The sequence below is a fragment of the Larimichthys crocea genome, chromosome XXI (assembly GCF_000972845.2).
Source record: "Larimichthys crocea isolate SSNF chromosome XXI, L_crocea_2.0, whole genome shotgun sequence".
In the NCBI taxonomy this organism is placed as follows: domain Eukaryota; kingdom Metazoa; phylum Chordata; class Actinopteri; family Sciaenidae; genus Larimichthys; species Larimichthys crocea.
The window spans coordinates 10,327,947-10,355,450 of NC_040031.1; the positions used below are offsets into that span (position 1 = coordinate 10,327,947).

The 27,504-nt window shown below is 44.2% G+C and overlaps 2 protein-coding genes across 2 annotated transcripts; one reads left to right on the forward strand and one right to left on the reverse strand.

Moving 5' to 3' along the window:
- Positions 1-1,531: 1,531 nt before the first annotated feature.
- Positions 1,532-15,387, reverse strand: aars1 (alanyl-tRNA synthetase 1). Its single transcript, XM_019257186.2, has 20 exons — positions 15,255-15,387; positions 11,867-12,024; positions 11,576-11,764; positions 10,610-10,755; positions 9,822-10,013; positions 8,284-8,428; positions 7,911-8,056; positions 7,699-7,807; positions 7,414-7,564; positions 6,918-7,042; positions 6,169-6,313; positions 5,900-6,078; positions 5,278-5,391; positions 4,983-5,189; positions 4,713-4,897; positions 3,826-3,934; positions 3,304-3,417; positions 3,021-3,227; positions 2,588-2,701; positions 1,532-2,499 (listed from the first exon to the last, which is right to left on the reverse strand). Exons 2-20 carry the CDS (start codon positions 12,008-12,010, stop codon positions 2,320-2,322), a joined length of 2,901 nt encoding a protein of 966 aa, XP_019112731.2. The 5' UTR covers positions 12,011-12,024; positions 15,255-15,387; the 3' UTR covers positions 1,532-2,319.
- Positions 15,388-15,875: 488 nt separating this feature from the next.
- On the forward strand, positions 15,876-19,106 carry exosc6 (exosome component 6). The gene is made up of 2 exons (XM_010743589.3): positions 15,876-16,238; positions 18,399-19,106. Exons 1-2 carry the CDS (start codon positions 15,958-15,960, stop codon positions 18,943-18,945), a joined length of 828 nt encoding a protein of 275 aa, XP_010741891.3. The 5' UTR covers positions 15,876-15,957; the 3' UTR covers positions 18,946-19,106.
- Positions 19,107-27,504: the final 8,398 nt, after the last annotated feature.

Sequence of the window (27,504 nt, forward strand, 5' to 3'; positions counted from 1 at the left end):
TGTCTTTGTGGATTGTAACGCCCATACCTCTTGTCAGCTTTTGTGCTAGCACTCCGCAATCAAGTGTGAAGTATCAAGTAGGATTAAAAGGCCGCTTAGTGAATACATCTGCTGTAACATCAAACGTACAGGTGGCTCATATCAAATCTCTCCTGCTGTCATCATCCAGTCACGGACAAGGCAGCACACGTGTATTTACTACATTGAAACATATGTATGAAATGTGATCCGACTCTTTGTATCTTATGCTATTGTACAAATAAAAGCTTCATGAAACATGACGAGGTCGAAGTGTGGTGCGTTTGTGGAGGAATCATAAAACCAGCTTCACGTTAGCCGATACTTGATACTTGTACTTTGAGTATTTACATGTTTTTGTATGACATTCATTTTACAGTTTCAGATTTTAAAACATGATTCATTTATAAAGAACTGAACAGTATGAAGTTCATTAATCAACAATAATTAGAAAATGTTTAATTATATATCCTACATATAGTTTTTGTTCACATTTGCCACTCGTCAGCTAAAAAAAAAAAAAAATGTCTGTCACTATCAAACATAAAGGGACATTGAGATAAGAGAGCGAAGGCTGAACGCTGTGAATATTGGACTGAATGTAAATAGGCGAGCAGGTCAGTGTTGTGTTAAATCATGTTGAAGCTGCGCTGACTTAATCAGGTCAGTGGTGTCTCAGTCCGCAGCCTGTTCTGTTCTCACGCTATGTAACTTTAGGCACATGGTACGATGAAACGGGATCATATTTTATGGAGAAAATGTTTTCTGTTTTTTTTAGAGTAAACTGTAGCTCCTATCAGCTCAGTTTGTTAGCAGGGCTGCCCAGTCTGAGCACTGAGATAGAGTAAGAATTTTTGTACCACCGAGAAGAAGTTTTGGGTGAATGTGGGCGGGGAGTGGAGCCAGTGTCGTGCCAGACCCGGAGCTGGCATTGTAACCAAGCTCAGCAGCCTCTACGGACATAATGACAGAGGAGAAAAGACCGAAGAGGAAGCTTAGAAGAGAAAATAACGAGTAAATCTGGGACTGAGTTTTAGTCGTCGGCGAAACAAAAGGCTGAAAGACAGACGCTGAGCTGGACTTCTTGACGTTGGACTATTATCTGGCTGCTACGTCTTTGTGTTGCTGTCCTCGCTTGATGTTTGTCTGTTAGAAAAGTTGCTAGTTTTTGATTTGATGTACTTACCACAGTGGTATTATACTTATTGCTATGTCTGCTGCCCCCAAGTGGCCAAAAAGTTATTGCAGGAATAAAAATGTACGAATATTACCTCTAAGGGTAAACGTCAGGCCTGAACAGGACACATATATACTCTCTGTGTTAGGAAGAGATTGTCCGGGGGACTCGCTAATGAATTTATATCATTTCTGTTCAGTGATCCGCAGATAATTATCTCTAACACGGTGCTGTAATTGATCACGACTGCACAAAGCCAATAAGAGTCTGTACCTGCCTCCCTGAAATCAATCACCAAAAACAAATCACACGTTTGAGAAGAACGAGGTGGACACGTGGCATTTACCAGTCATATTTATTCCTTTCTCATGACGTGACATTTGCCTGACATGGAACAGCTACAATGATAAATGACAGTGTTCAACATTCAATCGATATTTAAATGTCAGCGAAATGAAGTTACACAGATTAATTATCGGACAGGTCCATGATCGTTTTATACAGTTAATGAATTATTAATTTACTTAATTAAACCCCGTCGACGCGTACGTCAGGTTAACTGCTTGTTATTTGGAAAAAACGAGGCTATGATACAGCTACCGCAACTGTCCGGACCAATCACAGGAGAGAACCCTCGCTCACACGGATGGACGGAGCCATGGACGCGGCGTGTCACCTAAATCGTGAGGAAGTGGTACGGGAAGTTTAAAGTAAAAAGCGCTTTGCGTAAAGAGAACCACAGTGAGATGAAACGCAGACACAGGATCAGTTTTTGGGAGTTTTTGTTGCTTCATCGGAGCAGTACAGTACGTGCACGAGGCGAACTCAATCAATCAATCCCTTTTTTCTTTCCTTCTGTACACGAGCATGCAATAATTAAGTGGACACGCCGAAACAAATCGTCTGCCGAGAGGATCTTCCTATATATTTGTCCAAATAAATATACATGTGGCTCATTTTACTGAGTGTCAGTGGTCATCTGTCAACATGGCGGGAGCGAGAAACCCGAGATTTTATTTGTTTTCTAATCGTATGAAGAGAGAGAGACAGAGAGGAGAGGGGAGGACATGAAGGCAGGAGTTTCATCTCCTCCTCCTCCTCCTCTTCTTACTCCTCCTCTCCACTTAGTTCTCCTGCAGCTTAAGTCGTGCAAACTCGTTGGCCATCTGTAGCGCGTCCTCCAGACACTGCGTGTTCCTGCCCGTGGCTTGAGCGGACATTTCCTTGCCGCCGCTTTTGCCGTCCAGCAGGGGGCACAGCTCCTGGACCCACTCGCTGGCTTTCAGGCCACGTTTGACGACATCCTGGAGAGAAGACGGCGGGCGGGGTGAGTGAGGTTAGATCTGTCAACACACACACACACACTGTGAATGAATGAATAAGGTGTGTTACCTGCGGGACTTGACACAGGCAGGTGATCTTGCCGGCTTCGGGGTCCACGGTGAAGAGCATCGCGGCGGTCTGAGGTGAGTTTGACTTGAGCAGCTTCAGGGATTCGTTCAGCGCCTGAGAGAGAAGGAAGAAGAAGTGAAGGAGGAAAGAAATGAAGGAGGAAAGAAATGAGCACTATCGGTGTCTCAAGGTCAGAATTAATGGGCCACAGAGCTGATTTGGTCCCATGGCGATAACACAATGAGATAAGCTATGAGACTGCCGGAGAAAATGTGCAACACTGCAGAGATAAACTGAATTTTAACACGGTTTGCACTTTTCATTTCTTTTTGTACACAATGTTTATGAAGTCTCGGGGTTCGGGGTTATAGATTTCCTCTTGTAAGAGCGCGTTCAGTCTTATTGTTAAAAGTCTCGCGTCGACTCTCCTCACCTTAGACGACGCTCCGGTCTCCATCTCCATGACGAGCAGCGGCTGGTTGGGGTTGCTCTCAATCACCTCCCTGGTCTTTTCCAGGACTCTCTTCTGGATGTCGGCCTTGTAGGAGCGGTCCAGGTCGTCCATGATCTTCTTCAGGCCCTTCAGGGTTTCCCTCATCTCGTCCTTCTGCCACTGGGAGATGACAGCTGTGCCTATAGACTGCGGAGAGGACGGACGTGTTGACACGTGACAGCGCTGGGTTGCTCCGTTCGGGATGCTTAAATATGTTACTTACCTCCGTCATGTCTGCGATCTCTTTCTGGATGTCCTTGTTGGGAGCGGTCTGCTGCTTTACCCGGTCTCCCAGTGCAGACAGAGACTGATGCAGAGAGTCGGCTTTCCTCTGGGCCTGAGTGGAGACGCAAGAGGAGTGAGACAAGGGCAAAGGAGCGAAAAGCTGCAGAGTCGCGGAAAAGAGGAGGATCAAACAGAGATTGTCGTCTAAAAATAGTGAAGATTAATTTATCCTCGGGGCCCGGGATGAAATGGAAAAATGCTCCTTTCTGGCTCACCACGAGTCGAAAAAAACAAGCTTCATTAAAGTTTAATCACCGGAGTGAGACACATCCGCGTTTAATTAGTTCGGTTTTTGTGTCGTGAGCGACAAGAAAATGATTCTGCTTGACCGCTGACACTCGGCAACAAGTAATCATTTCATTTCAGACAGAGATTCAGAGTGTGGGTGGATGCGTGTACGTGAACATAACGCTGGGAGCGTTATGTGTGTGTGTGTGTGTGTGTGTGTGTACACGCTGACCTTCTGGGCCTCTGTTCCTGTCACAGCAACAATGCGGCGGATGCCCTTAGCGATGGCCTCCTCGGAGACGATGACAAACGGCGCGGCGTGACCCGAGTTCTGCAGATGGCTGCAGATAACAGAAACCAACAGCACGTTACCGAGCGGCTTTTACACGGCTGTGGGAGGTAGCCGAGGAGGGGGAGGAGGCGGAGGAGGAGGAGGAGGAGGAGGAGGAGGAGAGAAAGCGTTAGAAAACAGCAGCAGGAGTCTTTGAAGCGGCCACACGTTAAAACAACTGGAATATTTTAAAGCACTGCAGGAGGACAGTCATACTTCATGGCATACTTCACGGCATATTTCACGTTATTTCAATACAGCCTCCTCTGTGAACTCTCTGAAGCTGAACAGGGTCGTCATCCATATTTTCTGAGGTGGTACAAAGTGTTTTAAAGAATAAATGGTGGGACGAGGAATTTAAAAGAAAAAAAAAAAACATACAGGGTTATTTTCAACACCTGGAAATCAGTCTGACTTCCTATGATCTATCTGAGCACGTCTCGGCACTCAGGTGAGTTTTACAGCCGGGTGCAGACACTGTGAAAGTCGGCGGAGCGGCTCTAATCGGAGGATTGAGCTCTACAAAACGTTACAAGCCTTCTCGCCGCAGAGCGACGCGGCCGTCTCGCCGTAGAAGATTTCCATATCCAATCAATAGTTTCTGCTTCACGCGCCGCCGCTGGGTCGATGTGACACTCCAAAAAAGCTGGTGGCTTCATGCAGATTCAGACATTTGTACGGAGACGTCTTGATGTTCAGGTGCCGCACGCAGAAGCAGTAATTTCCAGCAAACAAAGCAGAAACAGGTTGAAATGAAAGAAAGGAAAATGATAAAGTTTCACACTCACGTTCCACCACAAAACTCGATGGAGGTGAGAGAACCGGCAGCGCTGTCGGGGTCCTTCAGCAGCTCCTCCACGGGGATACCAATAGACACGACTCGGACCGGGTCCGGGTAGGTCTCATCGAATACGGCGCGCAGGCCCTGAATGGCCTTGGCTTGTGCTAGTGGGGCGTCCAGGGCGTAGACGGTCTGGAGAGAGAGAGAGTGTGTTCGTGTGAGGTAAACCACTGTCAACTGAAGACTTTAAATATTTCATGTGTGTTCCTCCACTGACCTTAGCTTCTCTGATCAAGACGCAGGCGATCTCCTCGGTCCGCCGGACCTCCCCCGTGCTCAGGGCGCCTTTAGCGGTGAAGTCAAAGCGCAGGCGGTCTGCGGCGACCAGAGAGCCCCTCTGGTCCGCCTCGCCTAAGACTCCCCGCAGGGCGAAGTTCAAGATGTGTGTGGCGGTGTGGTTGCTCATGACGAGTCTGCGACGGGCCTGGAACGAGAGTGTGAGCGGTTATCGTCACAGAGGGGCGATTCAAACGGCTCGGAGACATTTTGAAAATGTGAAAATGTGTTCTCACCTCGTCTACGTGCAGGGTGACGTGGTCTCCGACCTTCAGCGTGCCGTAAACCGTCCCCACGTGGAGAACGTAACCTCCCCGGACCTGCGTGTTCTTCACTGTGAACTCCATCCGCTGCAAAGAAAGAAAGAAAGACGGTTAGACGAGTTTTTGTTAATTTATTTAGAAAGCTGACACGTTGTGCGTTTGTTTTTGCTCTTTAAGAAATGCTGTTGGATGCAGAGGAGAACATGAAGAGGCAGGAGACTTCGAAAAAGAAAAATCAACAGATAGAAAAGTCGGACGGATTCTCCTTTAGACGGATGGTCTTCTGCAAACTGTGATATGAATGTTTTCAGGGCCATTTGGGTTTCCACTCGAGAGACAGATGAGAACAATTTATCATCTTTCATCTATTGTGCTGTCAGAATTGTGATATTTCACTTGGCAGCCTTTGCAGAGCGGCTTTTTTTATTTCCACCTGCTATCAGAGCAACCAGTCCTCTTTGCACAAATGTTACCATGTGATTGATGGAGTAATTGTGGTTTCTCCCCGATTAAAAAAGTCAGCATAAGGTGACTTCATTTGAGCTCTACCTTTGTAAAAGTTGCCCTAATCTTCCAAACTTTTCGTCTCACTTACGTCCTCCGTGCTGTCGTCCTCTCGGAGCATGTAGCCCTCGTCGAACGTCTGCCCGCCCTGCTCGGCGTAGAAGGACGATTGGTCCAGCACCACGCCGCACTCCTGACCCGTGGTCACTTCATCGCAGAAGGCGCGGTCACGGCGAAGGGCCAGCACGGTGGCTGTCACCTGCTGGAACTCTAGACGTGCAAAACGAGACGATGGTTAGTGCGTTCATGTCCTCAAAGCGCAGCCGCTCACGTACGATCGCGGGGATGCTAGTCGCTGACCGTATTTGCCGTTTTCATCCGAGGTGTATTTGTATTTGGGGGAGTCGTCTGTGGCCGGTGTGTTTTTGTTTCGCAGCTCTTCGATGGCGTAGATGTCCAACATGATGTGGTCCTCGTCTCCGGCGCCTTTACCCTGGGACTTCAGCTACACACAAACACACACAGGTTGTTATTTAGTTATAAGTGTAAAACATATTTCAGAATTTCTTTTTCTGTATTTTATCGGCATTGCAAAGGGAAATTCATATCTATCCTCCCTCCCTCATGTTCACACTCCGCCCTGCCAAAAAACAAACTTTACAAGTGTCAAAGTTCAGATTTACTGCAGGTAAACGGAGCGTGCATGAAGTTGAGGAGGAAATAATTTTAAAAAGCTACACAGCGTCATCTGGCCACGAGCGGAGCTGCAGAGCCGGTGTGCACACACTTCACTTCGATGTGCTGGAACGCGGTCTGAAGCTGCGGACTACGAGAGAGTAATCAATCTTTTTGTAACATCAAACACGGGATTAGAGCGCGGGGCTGTAAAGTAAATGAGGGTTTATTTGAACAGCAGGTGCACGGCTCCTGATTCTAACTTACAGTGCAATACTAAAGAACGCTGACGCGGGGCAACGTGATGCACCCATGGGATCGTCCGCAGAAACACTGCTCAGTGGAGTTTCCCCCCCCTCGCAGAACAGTCGAAGCTAAATCCAGACACAGATCGGTCGATATCAGAAGGTTTCCTTCACCCCCCTGCTCCTCACCTGTGCTGCCTTTTTCTCCTCTTCGAAGGCGGCCAAGTCCACGGCCATGCCTTTCTCCTCGGCGATGAGGGAGGTCAGGTCCAGAGGGAATCCGTACGTGTCGTACAGCAGCCATGCGGTGTCACCTGGACGTGCAGGAGAGGCGTCAGAATCAGATTTATTGTGCACACACGTGATTTACAGGTCAGAGATAGAAAGAGACATCTAAAAAACGAGGACACCGATCAAAGAGCTAAAAATAAACTACTATGAATGAACAGAGGGATGAATGAACACTCACGTTGGATTAAAAAACTAGAGTAGAAGCAGGGGCAGAGCGGATTAAAGAGGATGATTTAAAACAAAAAAGCTGCAGTGAACTTGGTATGATGATATCAGTGTTACAACAGATTTTTCTGGTTTATTTGCAGATATCTAAAAATAAACCTGAGCTCTGTCTCTCTCTCTCACAAGGACACGTGACGCGTGGTGACGCCTCTCGTTAAGCGCCTCTCACCTGGGATGGTCTTGCAGTCTCCGAGGCTCATGATCTTCCTGTCGAGGATACGGCGTCCCCTGCTGAGCGTTTTGAGGAACTGCACTTCCTCCTCATTAATAACATCCTTCACCATATCTGGGTCTTTCCTCAACTCCGGGAACGCGTCGCCCTGAAGAGAGAGAAACATTTATGACCTCGTGAACCCGATGTTAAAAGTCGCTCTCGTGTTAAATAGTGATAATGTGTCTTTTTGCAGTGAGTAGAGGACAGTACATCCTGCACACCATCCGCACAATATCTCACCAGGGAATCGACCACCACGTCCACCAGGGAGGCGAAGAAGCCTCTCTGAGCTCCGAGCTTCTCGTGGGAATAACGGACTGCACGACGCAGGATCCTCCTCAACACGTAGCTAAACACGACGGAAACAAACAAGTCTTAGTCTTAGACGCGAGCTGCAGAACGTTTCCTTTACAGCTGTGCTGCCAGAAATCAGAGTAATTCACAGTATTCACCCTCTTCCTGTGTTGTCAGGCCGACCGCCGTCTGACAGGGCGATGGTGATGGTGCGGGCGTGGTCGGCCAGCACGCGGTAGGCCATGTCGATGCCGTCAGCGTCCTCGGCGCCTACTTTACCGGTGTAAGGTCGAGCACCTGTGCCCTGAAACAAAAAGTGCGTGTTAGATCGACGGTTCATTTCTCTTCATGTTACCGACGAGTTTAACTGGCCGGTATTTAAACTTTATAATGACACAAACACAGAGTGTGGAAGCAGCTGCTTCAGGCTCTAAAGAAAATAAAGTGTGTGACCTAATTAGACCCGCTGACAGGTGAGTTTTTTTGTGTTTACACTTCCATTCAGTTGCACAGATGCGGGGCTCTCGGTACCTTCTGAATGGCTTCAAAGTACGGGATGAAGAGGTCGGTGTCATAGTTGGACATCTTGTTCTGCAGGACGGACACCAGGCGCTCCAGACCCATCCCTGTGTCGATGCTCTTCTTAGGCAGCGGCTTCAGCTCCGTCTCAGACTCTCTGAGGACAGAAAACAACGATTACAAACACACATTTAAATAAATAAAGACGCATATGCACTTTTGTTGTCAGGTTTTTGATACCGTGTCTTCCACTGAGGAAAGGAGTTTTCCCTTTCAGTTTGTTAAAGGATGAAACATTTAGATTTGTTCATTTCACTTATTCTTCTTTAAATCACGAGTCTTCAGACATGATATTACACATTTAAAACCCTGCTAAGACTTAAAACTTCTTTGTTTCTATGATGCAAAACAGACGATAAAGGGTGTGTCTGAATTCCTGCTGATCAGCTGATCTTAATCTATGGGTGGATTTACGTTCAGGTATGTTGCCGTAACAAAGTAGACCGTTATTTACAGAACCCACTGAACTGGTTACGAGCCTGAACTGCAGAGTGAGGCTTTGTTTTGTTCACGCAACTGTGAAGTAACTATTGAAGAAACCTTCGACTGAATGCAACATTCACAACAACAACAACAAGGTGGATCTCTTCCAACTACAGGGGAACAGCTTTAAAATTCATCTGCTGATGATTGAAACGGTCAGTATGCAATCTTATAAAACATTTATGAGCAACCCATGTATGCATTTATGCAAATAACACGGTAACTATGGTAACATGCATGCGCACTCGCACATTAATGCAGGGATTTTCCCAGATTAATAAGTTAAAAACAGGGATGTGCTTTTTTTCCCGTCCGATTCAAAGAATTTTAGCAGCTCGTGTGTCAATGAAGTGAGCGTTATATTCGACTTCTTCGCCTCAAAACCACGATCATGGAGGTTTAAACAAGAGCAGTTAACCAGAAAGATTTAACATTTACCCCACGAGGTCTCAAATCATGTTAAATCTCATCCTTAAATTCACAAACGCACCGCGGACACCGCTGCTAAACACGGCCGCTCTAGTCAGTGCTTCAGAATCCCCCTCCGGGCCCGCCGAGGTCGGTTTCGGAAGCCTCTCGACTCTGCTCGACTCCGGAGAATACGCGGCTGTTCAACTCGAGCTGGCCGGAGAAAACGGTGACGCATCGAGAATCCAGCTGATTTTCAGAATAACAGCCAGAAGGGAAACAATTCAACCACGTGGCATATTTACACATTTAGAAGCGCCTAAAATCAAGTAAAAGTCTGGCGGTTCTGAAGCGCTCCCGTTGATGCTTGAAATCATGCGGAGAACAGACGAAAACAGCGTGACGGAGCCGTGCCCGGCGAGGAACTGTAAATAATCAAAGTGCTGGTGTGTAAATGAAACAAACAAACAGTATTCTCTAAATTAGTTGATCTCTGAAAGCACCTTTGTTTCTGAAAATGTTTGGACCAATGTAGACAGACACTCTAAAAATCTTCTGACATACTCTGACGCAGGGACGGACAGTGATCAGTCCGTTACCTGTTGAACTGGATGAACACCAGGTTCCAGATCTCCAGGACGTTGGGGTCGTCCATGTTCACCAGGTGAGAGGCGTCCCTCCCTCCGATGCGGTCGAAGTGCATCTCGCTGCAGGGGCCGCAGGGGCCGGTGTCTCCCATCTCCCAGAAGTTGTCCTTCATGCTGCCTGGCAGGATGCGAGCCTCGTCCATCCTGAGAGAGAGAAAGAGAAGATCTAATTAAAATCGACTGTGTCCGTGAAGCTGCGTGAAAATTAGGACGCAAGTGTGAAAGCCAACCCTCTTTACTCCAACAATCTTTTCATGTGGGAGCCTTTTCTGTGCTTCAATTATTTAATTGACAAGATATGAACATTTTATTACTTTCATAACAACTTCCTTATAATTCATTAATTAAAGACTTTATAGGCTGCGTTTTATATAAAAGAGAGAGAGAAGGATCAGACGCTAGGAGTGGAAAATGAAAGCGTTGAATTTATGAATGAGAGAGGCGGGGAAATGGAGAGAGGCTGCTCTGGGCTGTTGTTGTTGCGGTGACTCGGAGGGACTGGAAGAAGCAGTTCCTCAGGGAATGATCACAACATCGTGCAATTACTTTAAAACAGAGGCAGATAAACAGCATTCATGCTGAGACACAAATGCAACACCTATAAAAAGGGAGCAGTGAATGATTCATTCAGGAGGCATCAGGTACTCCCAGGAGTAACGCGAGGGATAAAAAAATAATTTGCAGCAGGTTGTGCTGAATAAATGTTGCTCAAAGAAACGCCAGTCACTTCATGAGCTCACCCGAGGTCGATCCAGATCTGTTTGCACTCCAGGTCGGGCTCCAGCCCTGCGTCCTCGTTACCCCCGAAGTAGGTGACATACAGGCGTTCGATGGGAATGCCAAACTCCTGGGTCAGCAGCTCCAAAGCCATCTTACAGGCCAGTTGCTGCAGAGGAAGGAGAAGGCGGGAGGACGAGAGCAGACAGAAGAGAAAGTACAGTGAGGTGGAGAACCCAACGCTGTTATTGTTTATGATTCTGAATTTATTTATCAAACATTAATTAATGGTTTCTCCACACAGAATGAGCCATCATGTGTGGCTATAGGGACGCTATAGTGGAACCATCCACCAGTTCAGTGTGTGGGTGCATTTTAGATTTAATATTTTCCTGGGGAAAAAAACGTGTCCTGACGTGACTTAAAATGTGTTTGTCGATTTTATGAAGAATTATTCTCGATGGATTTTGCTCTCCTAGCACAGGTCACGTTCTGCAACACCAAATTTGACCAAGATTTAACTCACAAAATCAAAATGATCTTTTTTTTTTTCCTGAATCAATCATATCATTCTGAATATAGTTTACCACTTTGTCGTCAGACCAAAATAAAAGGCACTACGAGCAGATAAAGCTGGAACTAAGAGCCAAACCAATAAGTCTGCCAGGCGAGATACCGGTCAATATTAGCTTACTGCAAACACAGAGTCAGTAGAGACGTACAAGTTGGCTGAGAAGTAGAAACGAAACTGCAGCACAGAAATGCCAAACTAGGTTTGAGGTCAGCACTTTACAGTTTGTCTCCCAACATTAACAAAGTTGATTTTTTAATGTTCAGCATGATTCAAAACAAATCTAAGATTAATGTTCATGTAAAAATAAGAAAAATAAGCCAATATTTCATCATCCGGTTTCTTAAACTCGCAAATCAGCGTCTGCCTTAAAACATGTAGTCAGGTGACACCACTGCAAAGGAAGGCAGCGTAATACCTTAAAGTAGTCCCCAAAGGACCAGGAGCCCAGCATCTCGAAGAAGGTGTGGTGGTAGACGTCTTTGCCCACATCGTCCAGGTCGTTGTGTTTACCTCCGGCACGGATACACTTCTGGGTGTTGGCGGCGCGGTGCAGCCTGGCCATCGGGTGGGACGGGTCGATGGTGTTGAGGAAGATGGGCTTGAACTAAGAAGGAAGCGGCACAAGAAGCAAAGAGAGTCAAACCAGCCTGAAGGGGAGAGGGACAGATATTTGGGAGAGACGTGGAGACGCATGGATGGAGCGTACCTGGTTCATGCCGGCGTTGGCAAAAAGCAGCGTGGGGTCGTCCAGCGGGATGGTGGACGACGAGTGGACGTACTTGTGCTCATAGCGGCGGAAGAAGTCGATGAACTTCTCGCGGATTTGAGATGCACTCAAAGAGGAGTCCATTCTGAATCAGCTGACTGAAGAAAAGATACACAAAGAAGAAGATTAATAAAGTGACCACGACATGTCGAAATAGGTTTTTATTTAGCTCCATGTCCGATTAACTGGTCTGAACATGTGGTAACTTAAGGTAAACGTGTTTGAGGTGTCTTTTCTGTGTCTTCTTGTGTGCAGGAACAAAAAGCCTGCAGGCATCAGTCATCTCACTGCATCTCTGCACAGTTTTGACGCCCAGATTGGACTTGAGCCAGATCAAACTTGGCCATTATAGAACATCTTCAGGGGTCGGACCAGAGACGGTAAAGACTCAGTTGCCTTGTCCAACGAGTCAGGCCCGACAACAACTGCAGTTCAGGAGCTCTTTTTTTAGTAAAATGTGTGATCTGTCTCTCGGGGCAAAGAAAATACAAGACTGAAACAATCTTTCAATGTCTGCAGTGAGAAAGATCACTGTGAAAAAATTGTCTGGTCATAGAGTGCATGACAGCAGGTAAACCAGCCATTTGTCAAGAATTAAAACGTCTGTTACAAAAGTTCATACAGTGCTAAAAAGGCGACATCTTCCAAGTTCTTGGTGAAAAGAGATTCAACTTACAAAGATTTAAAACAGGGAGAGGCAGAAAACGACCCGAGGGAAACTGGAAACGGCAAAGACGAAGCGTCACATCGTTCTAGTCCGTACCCACACAGCCTATAATCAAGTCTTCTTAAGAAGGCGTGTCTGACTTAACAAGCAACCACAGCAGAGCTGTCTCTGACACCTCCAATCAGCAAACCTGGCCTTTGGCTCTTCTCATAAACCCAACGACCCAACTCAGAAATCCTGTGAGGCAGGAGAAGCTTTTTGTGCTGCAGGGCGGCGCGCTTTCTAAACCGACAACTGATTCTGACAAAGCAGTTTTGGATCCGAGTGCATAATATTGTCGTAATTGCTGCAGTGTGCCGACGCTGTATCGTTTAAATTAAAAACAGCAAGAGGAAAGGAATGTATTCAGTCGCTGCAACAGATGCTCGCGAAGGATATACAGAGTGTAAAACCTGAGTAAAGGCGGATAGCAGCAGCCATGAAAAAAAGACTTGAAATTCAGGTTTATTCCATTTTGTGTGCCGTTTCCCGAATCTGCTCAGAGAGCAGCTGACGTGGGGAGACTCTACAAATAAACTCAACCATAAAAACCTCATTTGATGACACTCGACTCTAAAGCTTTAGAGAGAGAAACACCCAAACGCCTTTAAAATACCCGTGAAGGTTCTGAATTCAATTAAAGATATGTTCGGACTTATAAACAAACACCATATCTGCGGTATCACAAAGAACACAACAGCCTAATTAAAAAAAAAAAAAAAAAAAAAGGCAGCACGGTTAAACTCTCCGTCGGCGGGGAAAGGAAACCACACAGCTGATACCCTCAGCTCTCTGGGGCCAGCAAGCGGACGGTAAACATCCAACCGTCCCCATCCTGACTACGAAATCACCCTGATGGCAACGAGAGAGAGAGAGAGTAGAGAGACGTCGAGGTGATGGGATGGAAATTTTAAAGCCTCTGTGTTGTAGGCGAGACTGAAAACAGGATCCAATAACTGACAGAAGACGACGACTATGTTATGGAAATATTTTAAAGAAAACTCTTGAATAAGAAAGACTGGATTCAAAGTATCAAAGTTGAATTTATTATTCTTGTACAAGAAGGAGCGTTTAACAGTGCAACACACAAAAAGGGGTTACAGAGAAAAGGCTCCTCGAGGAGCTCTAACAATTTTCTTAAAACGGGCTGTCTAGGATAATTTCCTTTTTTGGTTTTCTTTTATTATGTTTCTTGTCCAAAATGTCTCTCCTGTCCTTGTACTACTGATTTATAACTCTCCCTCCCTGCCATCCTCAGTAAAACAATCCAAAATAAGGGAAGTGGACGAGACATAGCAAAAAAAACAGGAAACACACACACTATATGAGTTAAAACATCTGAACCCCAGTATAATCCTAATTTTTAAAAACAGACGGGAACAAAAGGTGAAGTTTGTGCACTTTAAACTTCATCTCTGCTCTTTAACCCCAGAACACTAACGTTAAAATTAATAACACCATCACTAACATCGGGTATATATTTTACCCTATATAATATCCCAGACAAAATCAATTTATGTAAAAGTACAACACTGCACGCCAAGCTGTAGTACTCTTCTTTAATTTTCTCTTCTCTTTGGCTTTTAACACCATGTAGATGGTTGATTTTATGTGCATACATGCTTTTTGTTATTTACGTACTTATTTTTGTCTGTTTTTTATTTATTTTATGCCTTTTATTCATTTTATCTTTATTGTTTTCTATCTTTCTTTCATCTACTTGATGTTTTGTTGTGTTTCTATATTGTTATTCATTGTGTTCTATCGTATTGTGCAGCACTTTGTTTGCTAAAATCGTGCTATATAAATGAAGTGGATTGGATTGTTTTGAATATACAATATCACAGCAAAGGTAACTTTTTAAAAAGGGCAGCCTGAAAAACTTAACGAGAAATGTCCTAACAAAGAAAATAACTTGTTCTTTGGTGCACCCATTCATTGTCTGGTGAAGGCACAGTCTTTCTGCGATACATTGTAGACAGACAAAGAAATGGCACTATATCACTAACATGCCTCTTTGAAAAAACATAAATGGGAGGAGGGAAAAACAAACATACCATTAATGACATCAGCAACCAACCAACATGCAACTCAGACAGCAGCAACACAATGAAAACCACAAGACAAGAACTGTGAGGCTGAAATGTTCTCGGGTTAATTAGTATGTCAAACTCTTTAGGAGAGCTGCTTCTCTTGTGTGTTTTGCCACCTGCAACCTGTATCTTGGTGACTTTTACCACAGGGAGGCCTGTTTGTTCCCACACACACACACACACACACACACAAACTAAAATGAGTTATATCCCACATCAAGTCTCAGTGGGTCAATTTTTCTTTCCTCATGCTGATAAAACTCAACTCTCCCATGCCACCTTTGCACCTCAGTTGTAAACAAGCACACAGGGAATAGCCACAGTCATGTCACACATCATTCCTCTTTTAAATTAAAGATTAAAAACCGACACGCTGCGTTTTTATATCAACTGTTTGTGCTAAAGCTACATCTTAGCCTACCGGAATCAGCCTTAAACACGTATTTTAAACGCCGAATAAACAAACTCACTGAATGGCAAACTAAACGTTATTTGTTCTAACATCGCCTGAGTGACTTATCATACTCACAGAAGTCGTTATTCTCGCAGGATGAGTCACAGCTCCTCTCAGACACACGCACCGCGTTAGCCCCACGCTTCGCTCGACACCGAAAAAGACAGCGCGGAGACGAGTGGACACGCCCACGGCGGCCCCGCTGATTGGTCCGTCCAAGCCGGGCCGTTGGCGGATCTCGACTCCTATTGGACAATCGCTGCTGTCAATCATAGACGAGCCCGCCACATCGGTGGCACGAGCTACCCTTCCCCTGGCTGATGCAATGAAGACGCCGGTGTCACTATATTTATATTTAATCTGTTTTTATATGTTTATATGTCTGTAAATAAAATATAAGTGATGTTTTAATTAAAAATAATGTATAGTTGCTGTGTTTATTAGTTTGGGGGTGTTTCTGGCACAGTCATCATGAGATGAATCGACAGTTTTGGTGTTTCTGGCACAGTCATCATGAGATGAATCGACAGTTTTGTGATTTTTGTGACAAATAATCAACAAAACGCTCAATATTGTGCATATTAAAAAGGATCTATGACTCGTGTGGTTTATCTCAGTGAGACACGTGCGTGTTTGAATCACAGATGTATAGATATTAACGTGAAAAAGTGCCACGCCATAGCGGAACCATTGCTGCTGGCACGTGTTTCCAGGGTGGAGGTGACAGGTTTGTGTGGGGGACCAGTCCACACGCACGCTGCATCACATCAGCTGCATCATGCCGACCGACACCAAGCGTGTGCGCGGCCCGGAGCTGTCTCAAAACCCGGGTCTGTTTGCGTGCAGACCGGCGGGTGTTGTCCACGCCACGCACGGCCCCAGAGCGGACGGTCGGCAGCGGGATCAAGTGGACGTGCGGCCCGTGTTTGTCCGCTGCGGGCTGGTGAGCCAGGCGAAAGGCTCCGCGTACATCGAGGCTGGAAACACCAAGCTCATGTGCTGCGTCTACGGCCCCAGAGAGACGGAGAGGAAAGACGAGACCGATATGAAGTGTGGAAGGTGTGTGTGGAGTTATCTGCATTTGTATTTTACGTATTTATTCATCTGCAACACAGTAAACAAAGACCGTGTTATGCTGAATGTTAGCTCCCCAGGTGTGAGTGGTTTAAGACAGGGGAGTCCAAAGTTAGGACAGTTCCAGGGGCCCATGACTGACAGGGGCCCCACAAAATACTGTTGACAAATCAGAATCAGAAATACTTTAATAATCCCAGGGGGGAATTATTTTTTGTTACTATACTCCAGTATACAAACAAACAAAAACAACATATGTAAACACGTAACCATCTATTAAAAACAATATATATATAATAAAAGGTCCAATGATGCTGCAGGCAGATGTTGGTTTGCAGACGGACAGAACAACGATGCTGACATGCGGGATCTCTCTCAGCAGACCGTATGGACGGAGTCCAACCACTAGCAGGTCAACAGGTCAACATCCGGCTGTTCTTTGGTTGTGATGTGACAGGTTCAATCCCGGTCGGCTTGGACAGTGTGGAAGCCATCAACGGAGATGTTCTGGTCTGTAGTGTCTCTGTGAAGACATCAGACTGCATTCATACTCTGCGTGGCTCCACGTTAGCTCGTCCATGTGTTGCAAGGAGACCGCACATGTCCATAACAACAGAGGGAGACACGGCTCAAATCCTGTCCTCTCTACAAGCCTGTCCCGTCCCGACCCTCCTCTGCATCCTCAGTGTGTTTTCCTCCAGAGTTCAGCTGGTACATCGGCTGGTCTTGCTGCTATGCTGGCCGGCATTAGCGTGATCAGCTGTTCCCCGGAGTAAACAAAGTTAGCAGGTCCAGGTGGAAGTGGCATTTAAAAAAAAAAAAGCACAAAAACTCTGCAAAAACAACCCCACAGAGAGGGCAGGACTCCACAGAGCCACAGCGAAGAAAACAAAAATGAACAAAAGAGAAAAAAGTCAAAAAGCGGTTAATTTATTATGATTGAAAATTTAATATATCTTTATTTTGTTCACTTTTCTTTTTTCCATTTTGAAATTTTACAATAAAAATACATTGATACTGTAAAAAAAAAAGGCCTTTAGCACATTTTATGGTGGCTTTTAATCTTGCATCAAATAGTGAAATGCACTGCACACTGTATGCAGACATGTACAAATCACAAGCAGTAAATATTGTGCTAGTACTAATATTGAACTACAAGACGCAAAACAGTTGCAGGCCTTTAATTAGAGTTATGTAAAGCTTTTGATGGGATAGTTGGGTCCTAGAGATGTGGTGACAACAGCTGCGCAGAGGCGGCCCCATTTGATTTTTTTTGTCATGGGCCCCTGTCCAAAGTACGGCCCGCGGCCCGAAGTTTCATTTTTCTAATATGTTCTTTATGGCCTGCTAGGATCGTCAGATACTGCATGGCTGGAAGATTTGGCTTTTTTTGGTTGACATAACGCAAGCAATTGAACCTTTAAGGACTAACTGCCTGTAGATGTGACACAAAATATTACTTTCCGAAGGAAAGTGTAAACTTAAATGTCAACAGACTTTGCATTACTCATGATAAGTCATGTTTAAAATGAACACAAGGTTCAGATTCTTATCAACTTTATGCAACTATGCAAGCTTTTGTATGTAACTTTTATTGTTTTTCATTTTTTTAAATGTTAGTATCTTCACATTGTCATATCTGGCCCTCTTTAAAAGAAGTTTGGACACCTCTGCCTTAAGCCACAATATGCAAAGCATGGTGGAGTGACGGAGACTTCCAAGTCAGGAGAATAAACTTCTTAGCAACCACTATTCATTGTTGCCAAGCAACCTGCACGTTGTATGGCAGAGCATCCAGAGATGGCCGGGTCATGTTTAGGCTGAACGAGAGCCACTCACAATGATTGCAGTCTAAAAGTTGTGTGACACTGAGACACGTACAGGAGACGCTGATGATGTAGTCTATGCATCACCTTGTACTGAATCAGCCTGTAGCATGAGTTAATAGAAGAACAGTGAATGGATGCTTCTTTCCAGAACTCCCAGGTATCCCTAATGTGATCTGAAGAAACCGTAGTAGTAAAGCAGATTTTGATACTAGCTGCTTCGAGTCCGGAGGGAGTCAGAGATAGAAGTGGACACTGATGCGTCTGTGATTGGTCAGTTTATCAAGACAACAAAACTTGTCTCTCTCTGTCTATCCAGGTTGACTACCGACATGCGTTTTGCTCCATTCTCCTGCCCGGAGCGAGGCTCCTGGATTCAGGGAAGTCAGGACAAAGACTTCTCCCTGATGCTGCATGAGAGTCTGCAGCCGGCCCTGTGCCTCCACAAATATCCCCGCTCTCAGATCGAGGTCAACGTGATGGTTCTTGAGAACAGCGGTTCAGTTCTGGCCCACGCCGTCACATGTGCATCTCTGGCTCTTGCGGACGCCGGGATCGAAATGTACGATCTGGTGCTGGGTTGTTCAATCCGTCAGGATGGCGCCTCTTATGTAGTTGACCCGTCTTACGCGGAGGAAAACAGCTGCAGCTCAGTCAGCGGCGAGAACCAGGGTGGACTCACTGTTGCTTTCCTCCCCAGCTTGAACCAGATTTCAGGGCTGCAGTCGGATGGGGAAATGGCTGAAGAGACTCTGACAGCTGGGGTTCGGACCTGCATTGAGGGATGCTATAAACTGTACCCGGTCATCCAACAAGCCCTGGCTAAAGCTGTGCGCAGGGCTGCTCCTCCGCCATCGGAGAGCTGAGAGACTCATTAACGAATAACTGCTCAGTTCATAGTCTTTTTAGTTCACAATTTCCAGTCTTACTCTGAGAAAAATATGTTTTGTTTCATATTATGTTCTTTAAATGAAAACTGATAAAACTGATTTAACTGTGTTTTCTTATTAAATAATTTAACAATGCACAATGAAGCTTCAAATCTTCCTGACATTAAAAAAGGGGAAATTCAGGCAAGAGCACACTTGACGCTACATACTAAATGCAAAAGAACAAAATTAACGCAGTCTTGCAAATGTTTGAACTTAATTTAAACATCTTAGATGGATTTGGGATCACATGCTGTGTCTTTTTAAATTTGTGGCTTGGCTTAACCTCGGATGCTGTGTCCTGTAGAAGTAACTGTATTGCCACTAGATGTCACCCTATCTACTACTTTTATAGTCAGAGACTAGAGTCTGCTCCAGCCACTAAGAAGAAGAAAAAAATCCCAGTGGCTGTGGACCTGTGCTGCATTGCATCATCAGACCGTCCCCATCACAATTCAGTTCATTATGTTATGTTGGCATAAATGCCAGGTGAATAAAGTGTCAATGATAGAGGAAGATAGTTCGAACATTGACAAGGCCATTTCTGTTTGCGTATGTAACCGTCAATAGGAATCAATAAAGTAACAATAAATTAACAAACTTGTAAATAACGAAGTTAATCGAACGGCACAGTGTGTGACTAATGACAGCTGTCATGTGGCGTTAAATTAGCTTTAAAGCACCAAAGGACTCATGAAAATCACACAACTCAAACTTCAAATGGAAATGATGTTCAGAACTTAACTGACATCATTCAGCAGCAAGCGGTAATTACCACTCAGCTAATTCAACAGCATCTATTCCACCAAGAGTAATACCGTTATTAAATGTGACCCCTTTCACTATAGATCTTTTATCATAACACTCGAACAAGGAAAATCAGTAATCACTACCTCAAACACTACACCAGGGGGCAGCCGAGAGAGCTGGTTAGAGGCTGCTATTACATGCCAGATGCCTAATAAAGGAACACTCTGGTATAAAGGTTACAGCAAAGATAGAAAAGGCCTTAACCTGGCCACCAAGAAAGGTCACAGAATGCAATGTTTGCATGAGTTTGTTGGTTATGGTGACTTTTTGGATTTGCCTGAAGTTTATACTCATCAACTGATGCCTGTAACCAAAGAAAACACTGTAACTGAAGCAGGGCCGGTCCTAGCTATGGGCAATGTGGGCGGCCGCCCAGGGCACATTCTCCGTGGGGGGCGCACGAACGCCCGAAAAAGCAAAAAACCTCGGTAATTTTCGATACCGCTCATTAAGTTAGCGGAGCGGGCGCCCCGGGAGCGGGGTGTTGACAAGGCAGAGGGGGGCGTCGGACAGACCGATGGGGGCGCACGCATCCCAGGGCGCACGGCGCATCCAGGGGCGCACGGGCGGCCGTCAGGGCGCACAAGAAAATGTTCGCCTCCGGGGGGGGGCTTCGCCCAGGGCGCAAGTGTGGCCAGGACCGGCGCTGAACTGAAGATCTAAGAATAGGATTAAGATTTCCAAACTTGACGCAGAGGTTGACCCTTTGAAATCTCTGGGAACCTTGGCAAACCCTATTGGGGTGGGTTGTGAACAGTCAGCTTAAAGAAAATGGAAGTGATACAGTGGAGATTGGCTGTCCTTCCAGGTTTCCATTTACAAAGAAGAGCTGCCTTTGATTGCACATTACACAATCGAGAAGAAACTGAAAGGTCACAAGGAGGAACTAAAAGGTCAAAAAAAAAAATGCAGTACCATCATGAGTATGCAAAATCATCAAATCAAATCAAATCAAATCAATTTTATTTGTATAGCCCAAAGTCACAAAGTACATTTGCCTCAGAGGGCTTTACAATCTGTACAGGGAGTACAACTGTAACTGGAAAATCATGAACCTTTATTTTACCGTTACTACAGTGGTCGCTCGTTTATCGCGGGGGATACGTTCTAAAAATAACCCGCAATAGACGAAATCCGCGAAGTAATCCGCTTTATTTTTTACAATTATTATACATGTTTTAAGGCTGTAAAACCCCTAACCACACACTTTTATACACTTTTCTCAGACAGGCATTAACACTTTCTCACATTTCTCTCTTATTTAAACACTTCTCCTTTAGCCAATCAGGACGCCGAACACAATGCGCGTTCATACTGTGCAGTACGCTGTAAAAAAAAAGCATGCAAAATCACACTAAAAAAATCTGCGAAAGGTGAACTGCGTTATAGTGAGGGACAACTGTATTTACTACGTGGACCACTTTGATTTTGTAGGAATACTAACCTTGAATAGACCCAATGATGTTGGGAATGTTGACGCCTATAACTTTGACCCCACAGGGACAAAGTCCCGGAGTGCCCTCTAGACTCCATAGAGGAAGTGCGCAAGTACTGTGTACATGATCTTTTCTGCATACAACAAATACTGTGGGTTTTGACCCGCATCTCAACACTGGAATGACCTCAAGACCTTTGCTCTGCTACGGATCGATGGAATATTCAGTGACAGGTGTGCATGTCTGTTAAAACATGGATCACAACGTAGTCTTTTCCTATATAGAATACGGAAGAAAAAGAGACTGAGGTCTTTTGGAGTTTGTGGCTATATTCTGTGCAGTCATCTGCTGCTAGGGAGGGGAAGTACAGAGAGGGACAGAAAAGACTTGTGAGAGAATGATGTTAGATAATATGACATCTATCTTGAACATTTCCTCTGGGTGGGGACCTTAAGCGGACTGCTACTCCCACCATGTAAGAAGGAGTATCACAGGTTTCACTCCAACAGCGGTCAGGCAGAAGTTGAACTTTTCATCAAACTGCTCCATCTTGCTTTTCAACTACCATCAACACAACTAATACTAGAAATTAAAGCCGTACACGTCTCATTCTGCCCCCTTACCCTTTTTGTTCTTCTACTTCTTACTCTCCTTCTACTCTCCATAGGATCCTAGAGTCCATCGTGCCCAATCGATGCGGTGGATTTCCCACCGGGGCTCCCCACAACGCAGCCGCATCCTGAAGTCGAATGTCAAATGTCGTTTTTGCTGTCCATCCACTCTCAGACAGATGTTTACTAAGACTGTTGTTTGCAGGGTTCAAAATCAGCACCAGGCCTTCTATGCTGGCGATAAAAATAAATATATTCAGCCGCCACTGGTTGCTCAAACAGGCCTATTTCATGACAAACTCTCATGACTACAACAAATGAATCGATTGACTGTTTTGTTTTACATCATCTCTGCAATGTAGGACTGTAGAAGCAGAAGTTGAGTTGAACTTAGCAAGGCTACATGTGCTAAACCCCTCCATATGCATGACAGTGCAAGGGGCTTCCCACGCCTTGTTCCCCTCCCGTGATGACCTTTCATATCATATCTTACAGTGATAACAATATGAGTCCATGATCTAAATTTGTCTGACACAGACCTCTACTAACACTGACTGTACTGACAATTAAAGAAGAAAGATAGACCAATGAAATGCATTGCGCTTTCAGTCAATGTCCATCAGTGTGTCAGTCTGTTTGCACTTTGGTGTGATTGAAAGGCTATGGTGAGTCAAGGACCTCGTTTTCCCGAAACACGATCGTCCCAGCATTCCACTGCTCGGCATCACACTGGAGCACAAACACTGTTAGTCTTTCCAGTCAAGACAGATACACTCTTGACAGGACAAATATTTACTCTGAAAAATGTTTGTTTAATGTGACACTTTGATCAGGAGTTTGTCTCAGTAATGGTTTCTACTGTCACTGTGAGCACAAATGCATAAAGGAGACATGGCACATATTGAAAGAAAGACTTTAAAAAGCATGCACTGTGGTGATCCTACGTTTCAAAGGCAAGTCGCTATTTATGGGCAATACCACACCGCGTAAGAACAGTTGTATTATGTAAAATTAAAAATAAATCTGCAGGATGGGCTTGTAGAATCCAATATCAGGGAGCTGTGGAGGCTCTAGTGTTTTTGGAAGTTGATCCACACTACAAGTTGTACAAAAAAACTAAAAACTCAACTTATGCTGCATCGGATTTGACCCGTTAAAAACAAATATATATGCCAAGAAGGTTAAAGACTGAATAATATATGCTCATTTTACCCGATTTTGACACCTAAATTCATAAACGTCAATATTTTTATTCATTTAAATTTGGCTGTGTGTCTTTGGCCTGACAAACTCATAGTTATTCTTATTTTATACAGACTTTAAGATGTGTAGAATTTAGTGGCATCTAGCAGTGAGGTTGCAGATTGTAACCAGAAGAGGACTCACTCCTTTCTTATTTTCAGGTGTTATATACACAGACAAAAACACACTTATATATATATATATATATATACTGTATATTCTGCCAAGCTATCCCCCTAAATGTTACACACTGCATCTTTTAAACAGAAATTGTTCCATGAATGCCGGTTGCATTTCTGCATTTTCACTGAACAAGATGTTCACATTGAAGGGGACCACTGAACGCCTCAGAGAGCACTTGAAGGCAGCAGGCTGCAGATGTCGTCTTAACATGTGTCCTGTTCACAGAGGCAGATGATTTGTGCCTGAACTGGTGTCGACGATACCGACGTGTCTGTCTGTTACCAGTGCTTGCCAGAAGGCACCTGGTGCACACCTGCCACATGGGCACAAATTCGTCTCATTTTTGTTTTAATTAGGAATGAGCTTAGGCTGAACAGACGCAGTGAAGTCATGTCGCTGCATTTCTTCAGCTGAGTCACTCCCAGAAAGGGGTGTGTATACAACACTTTATCACATGGTGGGTGTGAGTTAAAGCGCATGTAAAACAGACACCTAATGTGTCAGTGTACGTCATCATTATAGCACAGCAGTGACAATCCTGCAGGCCACTGAAAGGTCGAGTGAATCAGTTTTAGGGTTGTCTTTTTACAGAATACGTCAGAAACAGAAATAACTATAATTTCATCCGTGTATAATCACCTGAAAATAAGAATTATTTGTTATTTTAACATTTTCTTCGATCCCCTATGTTGGACTGCCATGTTTCTACAGTAACCCAAACAATCATTCCAGACAAGACCTTTTGTGTTTTTCTCACATTTAGTGGCCGCCGTAGTTCCTCCTTCATGCGACGAAGAGGAAGAAGAAGGAGTTGAGGCGAGGGGGTTGCGATCAGCAGCCATTAGACGCCACTAAATCCGACACACGCGGTAATTTTACGTCTGCTTATGTGTGAGACAGTTTAAAAATGCGCTGTGTCATTTCCGACAGTGAAACTGTTGGAAGTCTGTTGTTGTGACTCATCAGCTTACTGTATTGTGTTACATATCTCAGTGCCCACAGATAGCTGGTGATGGCAGCTGTATTGTCTGGCTCAAAATGAGGTCTGTGGCACACACACTGAACGCAGCACAATAAACACCTACTGCTGCACAGAAGATGTTAACCTTGAAAGGTTTTTACATTTAGCTGACACGTTTATCCAAACTCTGGGTCAGGTATTACGAACTAAAGACATACAGTTAAGTGCTACAGAAACAATGCAAGATTAAAACAAATGTAAGCACCTTTTGGTTTTATATTGTGCACTCACTAAAAGTCTGTGGAGGATATTTTTGGTCATTTCTGGGGGAGTTTGGTGCAAATATTTTATCTGATGTGCCAGCTAACACGTGTCAACTGCTTGGATGATTAAAAGTATTAAAAGTCATCATCCAAGTCATAATCGATCGTGGCCACTTGTGTTATTGTGCAGTCTGTCCTTTTGCAGGTTTCTATGGTAGAAAGACGGTGTGTGTGACTGAGGTCCATGTCCGCTGAACGTGTTAAAGCCATGCCCACTCGTGGGAGCAGTCAAGCAGACATTTTGAAAGGGGGTTCAGAAAAAGACATGACTAACTTTGAAACACTCTGAGCAAGATGAATTAATCTCTTTCTCTCTGCTAGGGGGGCAGGGGTATGCTCAGGGTGGCCTCAGCGTGTCATCGAGCCACCCTTTAAGGACCGCTCACAAAATCCTGAGACTGAAAACTGGTGAAAAAACATAATATGGTTCAAAGTCTTTTCATGTGCTTTCAGCAACTTTTCTTATCTCAGAGTTGCCTCCACACAAAATTTAAAGGGTTTTTGACTTAAGGGTCTAAAGACAGAAGGGGTCGTATGGTTATTAAAACTCCTTGAGGCAAATTTAGCATTTGAGAGAGGGCGACAGAGGGTGTAGTGATTAATAAATACTCTCTGAACCAGTTGCATTACTGGTCTCTCTGAGCTAATCACAATGAATTGTGACAACAGCTAGACAAATCAAATAAATCTGCTTCCCCAGCAAATTATATTGTCATTTGGATGGTGCCCGATATGCACACAAAAGCACAACAAATCTGTGTGTGTGTTTAAAGTAAGTTGGTCCAACAGTGAGAGAAAAAAAGAAAAACGATTGTTTGGTAATGTCTTGTGGGCACTTCCCTTTATTTGCTGAGGCTGGCAGGGACAGATAAAGTTCAATTGTATGTATAAGTTGAGGAAGTTCAGAATAGAACAAGGGTCGGAGAAAGAAAATTCTTTTAACACCTATAATCAGTGTTTACTCAATATTACCAATATAACATTGGCAAATGAATCTATGTTTGATCTATGTGTAACGGAGGAAGAAGGCGTATGCTTCAAGCTGCTGTGTGGAGAAAGAAATGAAACCACCAACCTTCATCATCAATCTGATATATCGACTCTTTTCTGATAATACCAACCCTTAAAAACTAAAAATTTGTGCAACACATAGGTCATCTTATTGAGATTCTTTCACAAGAACATCTTGCAGATATGAACACAGATACGTGCCTGGTGCAAATAACATTTACCGTTATTCCTCTAGTGCTGTTTCACTGTTATAAAATGTGAACACCATCCAACCTTTTTAATAATAAAGCCATAACAGGCCAACTGACTTACAATCACAAACATTGCCACTACCACTGAAATGGACAATCATAGAGGAAATATTTACTAATAGCTATTCACCCAAAGATTCATATCTGACTCAGATTAACTTCCAGCTACGGCTGCATTGGACATCTGTTTCACTAGAAAGTACATCATAGGAAATCTGACCAATTATACATAAGGGGAAGTAAAATTGCACACACTATTATTTTTTGTTCTTCTCTGAGATGTTAAAAGGTCAGCTGATGTCAAATGAGCACACCTGGTTGTTTGCGTTCTCAATTATTCTGATTTCTACTGTGCAAAGTTATAGTCTTTTCTTAATAATCCAAAAAATTCAAAACCATCTCTTGGTCAACTTTTGACAAACTGGTGCCGCAATGTGAGTGAAAATTCACTGACCAGCCAGTAAAGTTTCAATAAAAGTAAAAGTGGCACAGATTTTGGTTTATCTCAACCAAGAGAGTAATGTTACATAAAATGATGAATGCATTAAATTTTTGTTTCATTTGACCTCTTTCAAAGTGAAAAAAAAAAACAGGGCTGAAGAGACATATTTCCTCTTAAAACCTCTCCGGGAGTATTCACACTTTGTAGTGGTTTTGAGACATAACAGAAATTTGCAGTGATGCGTTAAACATTTTCTAATTGCTCAAACTGCTATGGTGTAAATGTAGCCTGTTGTACTGTATAACCTATTGACGTTCATAATGTGAAAAAAGAAGAAGTGAGTGGATGTCACTCCCCCACTGATTTCACTCACAGCCCTTCATGTGTTCACTCCCAAACTTTCACACCAGCAACAACCTCTGCTGGTTTACGATGACCCCAGTGGATGTGCAACTCGCTCACACATTACTCACACACAGTGCAAACACACACACACTAGGTATATTAGGTTTTGTGGGTTACTTGTTAGTAGGATCAGTTGGGATTTGCTGACAAGAACAACAAAGTATTGGCAGCCTTCTTTAATTATACGAACCGGCTGAGTCACTTGCATAAGCGTTGTAAACACATTTAGAAAGGTTACCCCCTTTTCTTGTCAGGGATCCTCCATTTATCTTCCTTTTTTTGACGTTTCTTCAGGTAAGAGAGATGAGGTGGAGATCACGGTTCAGAAGGAGTGTGGGGCTGGAGACAAGTGGTGGTTTAATCAACAAGAAGAGCAGGTTGAGATTGTGCTGACTCTGCACAGTCCAGCGGATGCCATCATTGGCCACTATTCAGCAAATTATATTGTCATTTGGATGGTGCCCGATGTGCACACAAAAGCACAACAAATCTGTGCGTGCGTTTAAAGTAAATTGGTCCAACAGTGACAGAAAGAAAATTGTTGATTGTTGGTAAAGCATTTTATCTGGTCACTTCCATCCAATGCTATTACAGTGTCAATGGCATTAAACATGACACAGCAGCTTTTTACATTGTGATGCGTTTCAAGAATAAAATATGAACCACTGATTTCTTATTTATTACTAACACAACAGAATATGGCGTTATAACAAACTGTCTGATACATGTAGATGTGTGTGTGGTTATTGTGTAGCAGTCTGGCGTTATTTGCATGATGCAAGATGCCTGTGATATATTAATGACGTTGATGTCCTTTATAT

Bases quoted from the DNA above. Each gene is read 5' to 3' on its own strand.
- aars1 (XM_019257186.2), bottom strand. From the start codon at position 12,010: ATGGACTCCTCTTTGAGTGCATCTCAAATCCGCGAGAAGTTCATCGAC. The intron at 5,392-5,899 runs GTAAGTGAGACG...CTTTCTTTGCAG, and splicing joins AGGACGACAGCACGGAGGAC to CGGATGGAGTTCACAGTGAA. The intron at 4,898-4,982 runs GTCAGTGGAGGA...CTCTCTCTCCAG, and splicing joins TCTTGATCAGAGAAGCTAAG to ACCGTCTACGCCCTGGACGC.
- exosc6 (XM_010743589.3), top strand. From the start codon at position 15,958: ATGCCGACCGACACCAAGCGTGTGCGCGGCCCGGAGCTGTCTCAAAAC. The intron at 16,239-18,398 runs GTGTGTGTGGAG...CTGTCTATCCAG, and splicing joins ACCGATATGAAGTGTGGAAG to GTTGACTACCGACATGCGTT.